At 40.1% G+C, this 14,664-nt stretch overlaps 1 protein-coding gene across 8 annotated transcripts in view; it reads left to right on the forward strand.

Annotated features, from left to right (window-relative positions):
* The window catches only part of MAGI3 (membrane associated guanylate kinase, WW and PDZ domain containing 3), a 124,388-nt gene that overhangs the window by 52,387 nt on the left and 57,337 nt on the right, over positions 1-14,664 (forward strand). For 4 of the 8 annotated variants that reach the window (XM_033152973.1, XM_033152972.1, XM_033152975.1 and 1 more), the window contains exons 3-7: positions 852-971; positions 4,358-4,567; positions 8,311-8,491; positions 10,208-10,287; positions 11,086-11,143. In XM_033152973.1, the coding sequence (XP_033008864.1) occupies positions 852-971; positions 4,358-4,567; positions 8,311-8,491; positions 10,208-10,287; positions 11,086-11,143 (649 nt within the window). The remainder of the gene's footprint in view (positions 1-851; positions 972-4,357; positions 4,568-8,310; positions 8,492-10,207; positions 10,288-11,085; positions 11,144-14,664) is intronic. The other 4 variants (XM_033152974.1, XM_033152977.1, XM_033152978.1 and 1 more) reach the window with 1 other exon arrangement.

Raw genomic sequence — 14,664 nt, forward strand, 5'->3', positions numbered from 1 at the left:
TGTTAAGCCATATTACAAACTTTTCACGGCTTACCATGAAGGAGGAGTTGCTAAAATCATTCCCATCCTGTGGCACATTGACTTCCTTTCATGATTTGTTTCAAGAGAAACAAAATACAAATCCTAGTTCACATGTAATGCTAAACTAATGCTGTCATTTGTTTCTTCCCCAGTCGATAAAGGAAGGAGTGGGATGGGCACAATTTAAGCAGTGTACACCAGCCTGTTTCTCAGACATGGCAAGCCATAGTTTGTAACTATGGTTTACTGTGAAATGCAAACCAGGCTACTGTGCTCAGCATCTTTGTTTTTTGTTTTTGTTTTTTACTTACAGTTACCTTTTTATAAAAACTGTTTTAAAAAATGTTCAAAAGCTTAGTTGCATTCTTAGCTGATAGTAGTCAATTACAAATTCCAAACTCTGTTATCCCTTCAGTGCACCACCAGCTGAATTCAAATGCGTATGGCCCTCTAGGCTAAAGGAGTTGGCAATCCCTGTTCTCAAGGGAGAGTTTGTAGAGAGAGAAGTGCATTAGTGCTAAAATGTGAAAGAATATTCAAATAGCCGTTTTTTTTAATGCACGCATGCATGCATTTCATAGCAGTAGATTGCATAAAATCATGTTGGTTCTTTTGTTAAAATATATTAATGCTACATAATTTATTGCCCTAGTTTCACAAACTAGAGTGCTTTTGAATGAGAATTTTCTGTTTATGATCTTGCTGAGGCGACAGCCTTGTATGCAGCATAAATTAATATTTTTTGTCAAGTTCTGGTACAAGCAGAGTGTTTTGTAAACCAACAGTGCTAGGAAATTTTACAGCTGTTCTTCCTCCTTTCTTTCCCCTAGGCACTACAAGAGCTCCCAGAGATGGGGAGGTCCCTGGGGTGGACTATAATTTTATACCTGTTGAACAATTTAAGGCACTAGAAGAAAGTGGAGCCTTGCTAGAAAGTGGAACATATGATGGTATGTTAAAAAACTTAAAATCAACTCACCAGCTTGACTCCCATATTTTTTCAGATGCAATTATATATATATAACAGATTAATTCTTCCATGACAAATCCTGTTTTTATATGTTGCTTTTTAATATTAGTTATTTTATATTCCAGAGGAATGAATTTTGGTTTTTTAAGTACAGTTAATTTAGATTATTAAAAACAAGGTGTGTGTCCCCCACTTAAATAAGTTTGATTCTCCAGTTTCCAAGGAGAAAACAGGGTTTGAGAGTCTAGATTTCTACAGGGTGATTGGTACCAATCCCTCTCTCCTGTGCTTGCAGGCACCTCTGTAAATGACAAATATAATGGTACACTGAAGTTAACCTATTCTGCCCTTGCTGTTAGCCATGAACACTACTGTCATTCAATGATGCTTTTCTGCATCACTATTAAGAATAGGGCAGATCTGATAAAATGTGGTGCTGACTTTCCTAATGTAGAGACAGAGAATGCTACAGCCAGGCACCCAGAAATGACAAAGTATATTGTTGCAGAGTTAGGAAAATAATCTAATCCTAAATGTCAGGGAGAACAAAATCTAGCATGTGGTTTAAAAGGGGCTTCTCGGTTTTTTAGCATGTTCACTGGTGTGAGGTTTCTGTAGTGGTTTCTCACGAGTAAGGAGGCTGGACTCCAGTTCGTCTATTTACAGGTTTTAATGTGCAAGTATATACAGTGCAGAGCTCAAGAGTTCACGTCCACGTTAGTCACTCTCAGATCCTGGAAGTGGCGCTTTCCTGGAGTGCCCCCAGCAAAAGAACTTCGGCACCCCCAGTCTCCTCCTTCTCTCCTTGCGTTTCACCCCTCTACGTAATTGGGGCGACGGAAAGGTTGTTGCTCCCTCCTTGCTAGCCTGGCTGGGTGAGTGTCTGGGATCTAGAACATCCCCCAGCCCTCTCCCCTCCAAGCTTCCAACCTGCCTTTGGTTTCCAATGGATGCTGTCCCGCTCTCCTCACGGCGCTGGGGCTCTGTGTCCTTTGACAGCCCCTGCACCGCCCCGCAGGTCTATGACGGTTCCCTGACAACTGGCCTGGTTTGAATGAGAGACACATGAGACTTTTGCTGTGTGCTCTGCCTTCATGATGCCCATTACCCCCTTGACATGCCATGAAGTCTTCAATTAACCACAGTTAGCTGTTATGTGCAAACTGGGAAACTACAACTCCAAGGTTTGGAACATGCCGGGATCTTAAGCCATGTTTCTGAAGTTGGTTTAAGATCTGACTTATTCTGAAACAGGTAACCATAGTTTCCTTGTTTGGACATAATGGGGAAATAGTGTTCATTTAAGATCTCCATATATCAAGCTGAGAAAGGAAGGAAGGAAATTGTGCGCCCAGCACAAGGCTTGTTCATATCTTGTTTTATTAAGCCGAGATATAATATGAATGCAGCAACTGAGTGTACACTGTTGATTTTTTGTTTTGCTCTATAAGTGTGGCATATTTGCATATGCACAAATAGAGCAGTTACACATAATTTGGAAACTAGTATTAAACTCTTAAACTGCCATTTAAACTCTTAAATGTTTGAAGAATCCTCTAAATTAAAGACACTGATTTTGTGTAAATATTTGTACTGATTATTCTTTTTAAGCTTCATAAATTGGCTTCCTTTTCAACATTTTTCTAAATGACAGTTTCTAATCAGGTAACAGCATTTGCCAAAACATTAACTTTCTCTGCCTTGCCAGCACTATTTTGCCTTGCCAGCATAAGCTGATAATGACATTTGGTATGGATTTCTCAAATATTTTGCAAGGGAAAAATGCTTAGTTTCAAAACGTAGCTGGAATCCTGGCAATCTCTTCTGTATTACACAAAATTCCCACATTCAAATCGTATGATTAATTAAGGACTGAAAGCAGTTTGTTTAAATTTTTGTTCCAGAGCACTTGTTTTATTGGAAAATACTGCTGGAATCCCTCAAGTGAGGCAGCATATTAAAATAGAAGTATTTTTAGGTGTAATTCAATATTCAGCTAATAGCTTTATATGGAGAACATGCTGCCATTTGAAAGCATGGGACTAAACTTCCAGCAGTGTAATATCGCCTTTGTGTAAATTGCTGTTACATATTTCTCCATAAAAATAAATTTGCTCTTGACTTCACTTTGCCAAAAATTGCAGATTGTTCCAGATCAGTTAATTAATGTGCTGTGTGTTAAAATGAAATTGGTTTTCATTTTCATTGTTGCTCTTGCAGGTCTCATTCTGGGGTATTAGTGAATATAAAGTAAAATAACAAGTCCCTTATTTGTTAGAAGGCCCATATAGAGCAACCACTTTTGGTTTCATACTTACTCTGTTGGTATGTTTGAAAATTATAGTATATCACCATTCATGGTGACTTCATGCAAAGTAGAATATGCTACTTAATCTCTGTATTCTATAGAAACACAAAAGAACTTAAGACAATTAAACACATAGATAATGGAAGCTTATAGTCTACTTCTAGCTTTTAAGTGTATTGGGGAAGGGCTTCTATTAGAATAGGGGTGGGGAATGCTTTCCCCCTGGAGGCCCACATTCCTTTGGAGGTAACCTGTCAGGGACTCTCAAGCCAACAGTGGGAAGGGACCACAGTCAAAATAGAGCATGTTCACTACCCTCCTCTCACATACACACACACTGCACCATTGATCCATTCACAGCCACATATAAGCAAACCCCATCAACCATGGGGACTCCAGTGGGTACAATCTTTCTACATTTAAAGTGGCGGTATCACCCCACTTCATGTGTAGAGGTCAAGGTTGCCTCACTAATCTTGTCTAACTATATAGAGTCCCATAGCAAACACAAAAAGTGTGTGACGTACACATCTCCTTCAAATCTCTGTAAATACACATCAGGGAGCTCTGGCGCAATTAGTATTCCAAGGTATATATATATATAGATGTTCAAAATCGGGAGTATGTCATCCACAAAATTTCCTGCAGAAAACAATGGTGTACACCCGCATCAATAATGCCTGTGAAGTGACCATTATGAAAACATGTCTGAAAAACTTGGTACACAGAAGCTTATTAAGACTCACATTTTTTTTTCCAGATTATCATTTCTAATTCATGTCATGATTTTTAAGGGGACAAAGAGTCTTTTTTGAATATTATATGCAAGTAATTGTAGAGCTTATAATACCCCCACAGAAACCTTGGTTAACATCCTAAATTGAGATTATATGCAAGCAAATTATATTAATTAAATATAAATTAGCTGAACTTTAGACTAGTGCTGAAGTTAAAATTTGGCAATTAATGCTGAATGAGGTGCCTACCTCTGAAAAAGAATGCCTTAGAAATCCTTATTATAATTTCTAATTAATGTTCATATGCTTTATTTCTTGTAGGAAATTTCTATGGTACCCCTAAACCTCCAGCTGAGCCAAGCCCATTTCAACCAGATCCAGTAGACCAAGTGCTTTTTGATAATGATTTTGATCCAGAATCTCAAAGAAAAAGAACCACATCAGTCAGCAAGATGCAAAAAATGGACAGTTCATTTCCTGAAGAAGAGGAGGAGGAAGAAAAGGAAGCAGTTAATGGTAGTGGAGGCACAGGTTAGTACATTTCAATATTTAAACATCAAATTAAATTCAGTGCTTTTATCTGTAGTTTATTTTCTCTATTTTATTTTTATTTGTATAGGCTCACCTGTTCCTGTAACGCAGGGCAAATTATACATAAATTATACATAAAATTAGCAGTGCTCGATTACCACTGCTGTCATCTCTGAGCATTGGTCATGCTGGCTAGAGTTGATGGTAGCTGGAGCCCAACAACATCTGGAGGATCACATGTTCCCCATTCCTAAAGGCCCAGAGTCCAAAAGTATATGAAGGGGAAATGACCAGGGGGTAGGGCTGGGTGATAACTGCTTTCCAACATCGCAATATACTGCCAGCTAAACATTGTGGTATATCACAATGTTGGAAAGGAGGCAGGAAGGAAGAAGGCAGTTGCCGGTCACCGTGCGTAGCTTCTGCCTCTTCCAAAGCGCCTCTTCCTCCAGTGCCCACTGTTGCCCGTGTCAAGGCAGCAGCAGATGAGGCAGATGTGCAAACAGAGCACCCACCTTGCTGCTGAGTTGTGCAAGCCGGTGTCAGGTTGGGAGTGCTCTAAAACTGCTTGGCTGAGGCAAGGACAGCGGTGCGCTCCTCAGCCAAGCAGTTTACAGAAGCGAGAGAGGAGCAAGCTGTATCGGCGCCTCACTGATTCACCTTGTTTCTCCCTCTGCAGCAATATGAGGGCAGAGTGCGGTGACTGTTTCACTCAGTGATATATCACTGATGAAACCACCACCAGTCATGAGTCCCTCTTTCTTCAGAGCCCAGCTGCAGCTTGTTTCTCCTTCAGTGTGCTGGTAGCAGAGGGACTCAGGAGGTAGTGGTTTCATCCATGATGTACTGCTGAGTGAAGCCATCATTGCAGTCTGCCCTTCATACCAGATCTGGGTGATATATGAATATATTGCCCAGGCTTACCAGGGGCAGGGGCTGGTTTGAAAAGGATCCTTCCCCAAACAGTATAGTTTGCCCCATGATCCAAATCTTCATCCTTTCTTACTCTGTTCTTAGCTCAATTATATTACAAGCAAGCAAGCAAGCAAATAGATAGATAGATAGATAGATAGATAGATAGATAGATAGATAGATAGGGATCTGATTGTTTTACCCTGAGATTGCTTAATGTTTCCAGCTTGCCATGTTACTTGGGGTAGTATTTTGCTCCAAGAATTGTGAACCATGTAATCACTTTTATTCTTTACAATTATAACTGCTATTGGTGAGTACAGTGGTACATCAGTTCTTGAACAAAATCCATTCCAGAAGCCTGTTCAGCTTCCAAAACATTTGAAAACTGAGGCACAACTTCCCATTGGTTGCAAGAGCTTCTTGCACTCAGTGGAAGCTGTGCTGCACGTTCGGGTTCCAAAAAAATGTTTGAAAACGGAAGCATTTACTTCTGGGTTTTCGTCATTCGAGAACCGAAACGTATGACAATAGAGGTGTTCAGGAACTGAGGTTCCACTGTAACACTTTTGTAATTGAGGAGTTTACTTAAAAAGATGGGCAAAGTAATACTATAATTGTTTTTGGGACCCAAACTTCAGGCATCCTTTGGCTATTTTTTCAGGCTGCTGCCAACAGAGCATAATAGATAATACAATGTTTCATTCAGATATCATGGCCAAATTATGTTTTGTTAGCATGTGTACATTCTGTCTCCCTTGTGCACGCTGTTTTCCTTTACAGTATTTTGTAACATGTAGTAACCATGGTTTGCCATGGTATGTGAGCCCATAGCATGTTATTGACAGTCAGATGTTTGGCCATGATGTCTGAATTGAACCAATTATTATTGGTTGCAGGGTTTGAGTTAAGAACTTGACCACAGATACATTTGAATGAAGTCTCATTTAATTTACTGAAAGTAATTTGTGAAACTTTCTGGTTGCAAACTTTTTTTCCTTTTTGGAGAGAAAAGGAACTGTGATGACATTCTCTTGGAATTTCAAGATGCAAAACTACTAACATGGTGATGCTCACATGTCTCATAGAATCATGGAATTATAGGGTTGGGAGGAACCCTGAGGGTCATCTAGTTCAACCCCCTGCAATGCAGGAAACCATAATTTAGTGTGATGTGAACGAGCTGCAATGAGCCTTAGGTTTTAAATAATCCATAGTTAATGTAAATCATAGTTTGACCATTCAGATGAAATGACAAACTATGGTTAAACAAAAGCAGAAGTGAAAACTTCAAATGTGACCTCCTTCAGAGTTGCTGTGAAGCCGGAAGCATTCTGTGGCTTGCTCATGTCTATTTGTAAGGCAGTCATATATTTAAGGTGCACCCCCAGAGGTTTTCCCAATCATTTCTCAGGATCTTAGATTCAGCAAGGAGAGAAACTCTTTTTTCCTTGTAGGTCTCCTGGAAGTTGTAGGACTGCCAGAAAATAGTATCTAGAGTGACTTGCAGTGATCATTCCACAAGCATCTTTGTTTGCAAGTCTTCTTTAGTGTTTAATTTTATAGGTGACTGCATGAATCAGATTATTATAAAGAGCATAAGATGACCTTGAAGTAGCATTGTGATGTAGCTTCTGAGCCATAAAAGCTTTGGGGCTTGATTTACTGAATTCATTAAAGCATAGACATCCCAAACTCTTTATTTAAAGCTGCATCATTGTCTCAGGGTATGCTGGAGCTTTAGAGTCCAAATTTGCTCCATCTGCTAGGTAACACATGCATGTTCTGAGATGCATCCCAGGGCACCTGGAGTGGTATCCAATCCCCTCATTCCATTAGTGCAAGATTTTACACTTGCACAATGGAGTCTTCCCCCCTCTCTCCAGGCACACCCTGCACCCTCTCCAAATCTGCTCTAGAGGGTTTGGATTGTGCAAGGAGAGGAAATTGGGGGGGGGGAGTTTCATTGCACAAGTAAAATCCTTATTTTAGTGGAATAAGAGAGTTAGCACCGCTTTGGATACAAACTTTATAGTTTACACGGGTACATAATGTGAAGCTGTTTGCAGATCACCAGCAAACAACATTGGGAGAGGGCATAACAATTCCTAAAGGAACAGCACTTGGCAGAAATAGATATGCAAAGTCTCTGCATGTAGCTTTGGTTTCTCACCTGCTGCCTGGATCTTGATTAGTCTAGTCATCCTTGGAACTTCGAATTTGCAATCATGCAAAATGAGGAATTTGTGAGAAAATATTTGTAAAATAAGGTGATACTTGAAAATACCTATGTTGGTTTATAACCCTGCACTGTTCATCTTTAAAGGTAAATTTAAAAAGTTAAATTTCCAAATAGGGCATGACATCCAGTTTTTACTGTCTTTAAGGGTAAATTTACCAAATCCTTTGATAATATCCTGCATAAATCAGAGCAAAGTCAGACTTCCACACATCTGAATATAGCATCCAAAGTTTGGGCCAGAGGCTTTGCTAAATGTAGCAGCTGATAAGCGGCAGAACTGAAGTCATTGACATTTCCTTCATTATGATCATGTACCATGTTTGGATACATGTGAGAGAGAACATGCACATTTTCTAATAGACAGTGAAAATATTATATGGTAAAAGGAAATGCAATGATAGATCTAGTCGGTCATATCTGCAGTATGGAGATTTCAGGTATATAAAATTTGCAGTAGCAAATTACATGGGATAACCATATGGATTAAATTTTATGTTTGACATTTGCTTTATAACCAAGGCAAGAAGGTGCCTTTGTGTGCAAGTCACCATGAAAATATGACAAAACTAACAAGTTTCCTTTTAAACAACTGTAGAAAACAAAGAAAGACATTCAGATTCTTCCGACTGGATGAAGCCTGTTCCTAGTTACAGTCAGACAAGTAGTTCGATGGATTTCAGAAACTATTTATCAAGGGAAGAAAATCTAGAGCCTCTACCCAAGAACTGGGAGATGGCATACACAGACACAGGCATGATCTACTTCATTGAGTGAGTACAAGTTTGGTACGGTTGTGTGGAATTTAGGATTGATTGAAGTGACTGAAGGTTTTTTGTTTGTTTAAGAGGATATTATTTTTGCCAGTTAATTTGCCTGTTAAAGGGTTACCATTCCTTACAAGTTAGGACACAATCCTGACTTCCTCTCCTTGCCTTGTAGAGCAGATGGGCCTCTACCACATTCACAACCCTACTACTCATGGAAGCCCAAATGTAGGGGGGAATGATTATTCCCAGTATGGGCTGATCACTGCATACTGGCACAGTGATTAATCCACTGTTGGGCGTGATGCCATTATATGATGGCAGTGAAACCGATTCAAGACCCAGCAGAATCTGAGAGAGCTCAGCCTCGTTTTAGGACTTTCCACTGGCCCCTTCCATTGGACCGCCCATGGGTTCAGTGGCTGACAAGAGGGAGAACTGGGCAAAGAGACACCTCTATCTAATCCAGCCCCCCTCCCAGTTTAGATTAAGGGAGACTTGGATTTTTATGCCCACACCCCAAGAGATAATGTTGCTATGTTCTAATACAAAAGTTAATTTGATGGAAAGGGCAATTGTGTTGCATTTTTCTATTATAAGGACATTTTCTCTCTCTCTTTGAAAAATGCATTTCCCAAAATTGAAGGTCTATGTAGATTGTTCAGGACAAGCTTCCTTTTATAGGAGACATCTCCGTAAATAACTGTATTTAAATATGTGACAAGTTAATCAGTGAAACTTACAAAAATAATTTTAAGCTTTAATTCTTAAAGTTTATCTTCTTAGTACAAGTATTAGCCTGTCTGCCAATTTAGAGATAGTAAGGTCACCCCAGATCTTGCATATGGCCCTCAGTTATGTAAATATTTTGAGAACACAGTGGTGCATGTTGAAAAATAAATCTCTATCTTTTCTGGCCTTTATGGTATAAAATTGCACAATTCCATATCTTAAATGACACAAGAAATTATTTATCTTTACATAGGTATAAGTTCTTAAAAGCAAGTGGAATAGAGTATGTTTTTATGTCTATTTCCAAGAGAGCCAGAAGGGACATGTGTATTTTTGTTTCAGTAGGTCTGTTTGTTCTCTGCTGAACTTACACATACACCCACGCAGTTTCATGGAACCACTAGATTCATCATGCATTGAATGCTGAGTTACCAGCATTTTTTGACAACTGTAACCTAGGTTAACCTTCACACAAAAGACGCCTGCTGTTTTGTAGTAATAACAGCATGAACTGTGACCATGAAACATAAACCTGAAACCAATTTGTGGCTGATTATTATTTAATTCCTTGCATGAATTCTTACTTCACAACTATACAATAGAACATGATTCAAACATGTTGAAATGTATCATTTTTCCTCTTTGGCCTCTTCATCACAAATAACGGTGGCATTTTTCAAACAATTACAAAACACAGTTGCATTTTGCAGTTAGTTTTCCATTTTGGAATATTTGTATAAGTGGGAATTAATTGCTTAGGAATCTTTTTTCCACAAAACCTATCTTCATATAAGCTCCAGTTTCACAAATGGAGCAACTGTGTGCCATGGATCTTTTGCTCTCAGTTAGCAGTTTGCTGTGAGGGATATTGCCTGTGTGGTTGCATATTTGTGTAACCTACAGCCACATTAGACTGCATAATAGGGACAAATCTGTATGTGATGGGGACTTTTGTAATCAATCTTTAACTAGATCCTTTGTGTCCCACAGTCACAACACCAAAACTACCACCTGGCTGGATCCTCGCCTTTGTAAAAAAGCCAAAGCTCCTGAAGACTGTGAAGATGGAGGTGAGAAACTCAGAATCTTGTTTCTTACGTAGGGTTCAGTTCAGCTCTGGTTGAAATTGCAAAAGTACTATTGGTTTTAATGCCCATACAAGTAAACTGCACATTTGAATATAATTTGTCAGGAAAGTTCTCTTACCCACAAATTAAAACTATCTAGCAACTTGGTTCTAGCTAATCATCCTGGTGTAGTTTATAATAAGAGAAGGCTGTGGAGAAAACTGGGCTTCAGGTCATTGATGCAGTTCTGCGTATTCTCAGGTATTACAGATATTTACAAAGATAATCCAGGCACAATAAAAGGAGCTTCAGCATTTTCTAACCCAAGCTTAGTCCTGAAGGCAAAGGCAGAACTGGTTAGTTGATTGTTAACACCTTTGGCAACATCAGAGGGAAGTGGTAATGTAGCAGTTGTGTTTACCTCCTCCATTAACATATAAATGCAACATTTTGTAGCATAAAATTTCATACAAGTGAAATGTGTAGGCAGGAGGTAAGTGAGGGTGGCCTTATGTCATGATAAATTATTTTAAAGCGGGACTACAAGAACTGCTTTCGTTCTAGAATGAGTTTTTTTTAACCCTACAATGAAATTTGTGAGGAAATGCAGCATGCCCAGCCACAGTTATTTCAGTATTTGCAAGTAAGAAATATGAGAAATAGATCTGCAATACGAAATCCCATTGGATAAATGGAAGTAGATAGGGCAAAAATAAATTAATAATCCACAGCAAACTATTGGTATTTAAATGTAAATATAATCTATAATTAATAAACTTCATTGTTCTTTTTCAATTACAGAGCTTCCATATGGTTGGGAGAAAATAGAAGATCCTCAGTATGGAACATACTACGTTGAGTAAGTTTTCTCACGCTTCTTCATAGCTCAGTTTTATGATCTCATAGAGAAACATAGCATGATATGTAAATAAGTGCTAAGTTATACCTAAGTTTTATTGTGCTTAAAAACCTTGATTAGGAGGCCAATATTTAGTTAATGTATCCATGTATCTCCCAGAAGAATCGAGTAGCATCTGCACATACATAGTATGCATTCATGTTCCATAGATGGATAGATACATACATTCCTACTGCAAGTGAAGCAATAGTGTGTTCTTAGCTTTCTGTCCACAACTGAGTGCCTGTTTTGTTTTGTTTTTTTAACAAATACCCTACTTTGTCAATAGTACTATACAGGACAGAGATGGGAAACTTCCAGTGTGGGGGCTAAATTGTTTATTTGGTTTAGTTTATTTAAAGGCATTTCTAAACTGTTTGTTATTTAAATATCTCTGAATGGTCTACAAAAATATAGCAAAAGCAATATTGGAAAAGCAAAGATAGTTAAGGAGGATACCCTAGATTTTGGCACTGAAAGCCACTGAAAAATCAAGCAAGAATAACAGGGTTGCTTCAATACACCGGAAACTCTCCAAAGCACATTTTTATTCTCTGAAACATGATCTTTCTCAAAATAGCTTAAATATCTCTTATAACTATCCTTATAGTTGTGCATGTTTCTATTTAAATACAAAATACTACACCTTACTATCTTGCAATGGTTATACAACAAGCACCCTATATAAAGCATTGCTTATTTTAGCACAGATCGTGAGATGCTTTTATTGTGTCCTTGATTCAATATCTCCACTGCACTGTAAGTAACAAACAAAAATCAAAGCTAGCTGACGTATTAGGACTACCCAGGTCACTCTTCCTCAGCACTTAATGCCTGGTTTTAAAGTCATCTGTTCTGGAAAATTGATTGTGAGTTTTATGTAGAAATGCTGGCATTTTAGTCTTATTACAGTTAATATTTACTCCTCAAGCTCTAGTTTGACTTCCTTATAAAAGTGCTCCTCTATAACAACACCTTGCCGACAAAGGTCCGTATAGTTAAAGCTATGGTTTTCCCAGTAGTAATGTACGGAAGTGAGAGCTGGACCATCAAGAAGGCTGATCGCCGAAGAATTGATGCTTTTGAATTATGGTGCTGGAGGAGACTCTTGAGAGTCCCATGGACTGCAAGAAGATCAGACCTACCCATTCTCAAAGAAATCAGCCCTGAGTGCTCACTAGAAGGACAGATCCTGAAGTTGAGGCTCCAGTACTTTGGCCACCTCATGAGAAGAGAAGACTCCCTAGAAAAGACCCTGATGTTGGGAAAGATGGAGGGCACAAGGAGAAGGGGACGGCAGATGAGATGGTTGGACAGTGTTCTCGAAGCTACTAACATGAGTTTGGCCAAACTGCGAGAGGCAGTGAAGGATAGGCGTGCCTGGCGTGCTCTGGTCCATGGGGTCACGAAGAGTCGGACACGACTGAACAACAACAACATAACAGCATTCAGGATAATTAGAGGCTATTTTATTTCATACAGGAAAAAGAAATGTGTTTTCCGTAATATGTCCATAAATTCCTATGTTTAGAAGTGCAGATGTGAGTCTGGAAGGTTCTAAAGTTTGAGCAATTTTTGGAGGAATATTACCGGTAGTTTTGCACTAATTATTGCACTGTACTTCAGAGAATATCACAATATTCCATGATAGAGAGATAACTGTGTGTGTGTGTGTGTGTGATTCAAAAATGAAATTGCTACTAGTATTATTAATATAAACACATAACACACATAGAAAGCTGCCTTGTGCTAAATCAGACCATTGGGCCATCTAGCTCAGTATTGTCTACACTGATTGGCAGTGGCTCTTAGGATTTCAGCCAGGAGATTCACCAGCTGTACCGGGGAATGCCTGTGGAATGACTGTGTCGACCACAGCAAACTATGGCGAGTTCTTAAAGAAATGGGAGTGCCTGATCACCTCATTTGTCTCCTGAGAAATCTCTATGTGGGACAAGAAGCTACAGTTAGAACTGGATATGGAATAACTGATTGGTTCAAAATTGGGGAAGGAGTACGACAAGGCTGTATATTGTCTCCCTGCTTATTTAACTTATATGCAGAATTCATCATGCGAAAGGCTGGACTGGATGAATCCCAAACCGGAATTAAGATTGCCGGAAAAAATTGAAGAGTTTTTTGATTGTTGGAAACACTTCAAACCAACCTTAGCACAACTGGAGCCCGGCACGCTTCCCCTGCGAGTACCTGCCTGAAGCGTTTTTCCTTGCTGCCGTCTCCTGTGCTATTCAGCAGAGTTTTCTTTTCTTATCTTCTCTCACGCAGCGGGGGGTGTGCATGCCAGCATATTACAGACAACAGAGTCCGGCTTCTTTCTAATCTAGAAGCTTTATTTTACAAGGCATAAATCTACATTCCTGGAGAGACGCAAGCCATGTTGGTGGCTTCTCCCTTCTCTCCGTTCTCCGGAAAAAACAGAAACAGAAAGTATCACATTACAAAGTACAACAGTACACAGAGCATCCGGTGACGCTCTTCCTCCTGTGGGTGGGACAGTCTGGTTGAGCTTGTTAACTCTAAAAGCTCCAAACCTCTACACCCCCTCTTGTCCCGCACACAGGGGCGTTGTAAGCTTGCAGCTTACCTCACACAAACCCTCACAGAACTCCCCATGACGTTGGAAGCTCAGGGGCTTCGTGAACCCAACCCTCTGGTTCACCTGACCAGAACAGTACTTCAGCTTCTCCAAGCCGGTCTGAACGCACACGTCTCGAAAGAGAACGTCTAGGTGTTTGGGTCTGGCCTTGACTTGTCCAGACTCTGCCGCCAACAAACAGAGTTGGTTGTCCTCCCAAACCATCACGGGTAGGCATCTCTGAACGCAGATCTCTTGGACCAAACACCTATAGAACTCCAGTTCCCTGCAAAGCACTGACAACGCACTGTACCTGGCTTCTGCACGAGAACGAGCAATGAGGCTCTGGCACCGGGACTTCAGCCCGCCTAGAGCTCCTCCACACTGTACAACCATTCCAGACACAGATTTCCTGTCCTCGGAATTTGCCCAACCGCTGTTGCACAAGCGCGTGAGCTGGGGCTCACTGGTAGCTGACAACTCCGGGCAAAACTCCTTAGTCTCCTGCAAACTCTGGAGCACTCTTACCATGCCATTCCAGGCATGCACGCTGGGATTTGCAGCCACCTTGCTGAACAGATCCACAGCAACTGCTATGTCAGGTTTGCTCAACCGTGAAGGAAACAACAGCCTCCCAGGAGCTGACCTAAACACCTCGGGGCTCTCGAACTCAGAGCGTTCCCCGGTCTGACTGTCCTCACCTAGACACGTCTCCATGGGTGTTCTGACATTAGCACATTCAGACACTCTGAACTTCTTCAACGACTGCACTACCTTGCCAGTCTGATTGAGCAAGACACTACTGTCTTCGGCTCTGTCTACCTGCACACCTAGGTAAACAGCAACAGGGCTTAGGTTCCTGAGCTGGAAAGACTGACCAAGCTCC

Source organism: Lacerta agilis, chromosome 6 (assembly GCF_009819535.1).
Source record: "Lacerta agilis isolate rLacAgi1 chromosome 6, rLacAgi1.pri, whole genome shotgun sequence".
Taxonomy (NCBI): Eukaryota; Metazoa; Chordata; class Lepidosauria; order Squamata; family Lacertidae; genus Lacerta; species Lacerta agilis.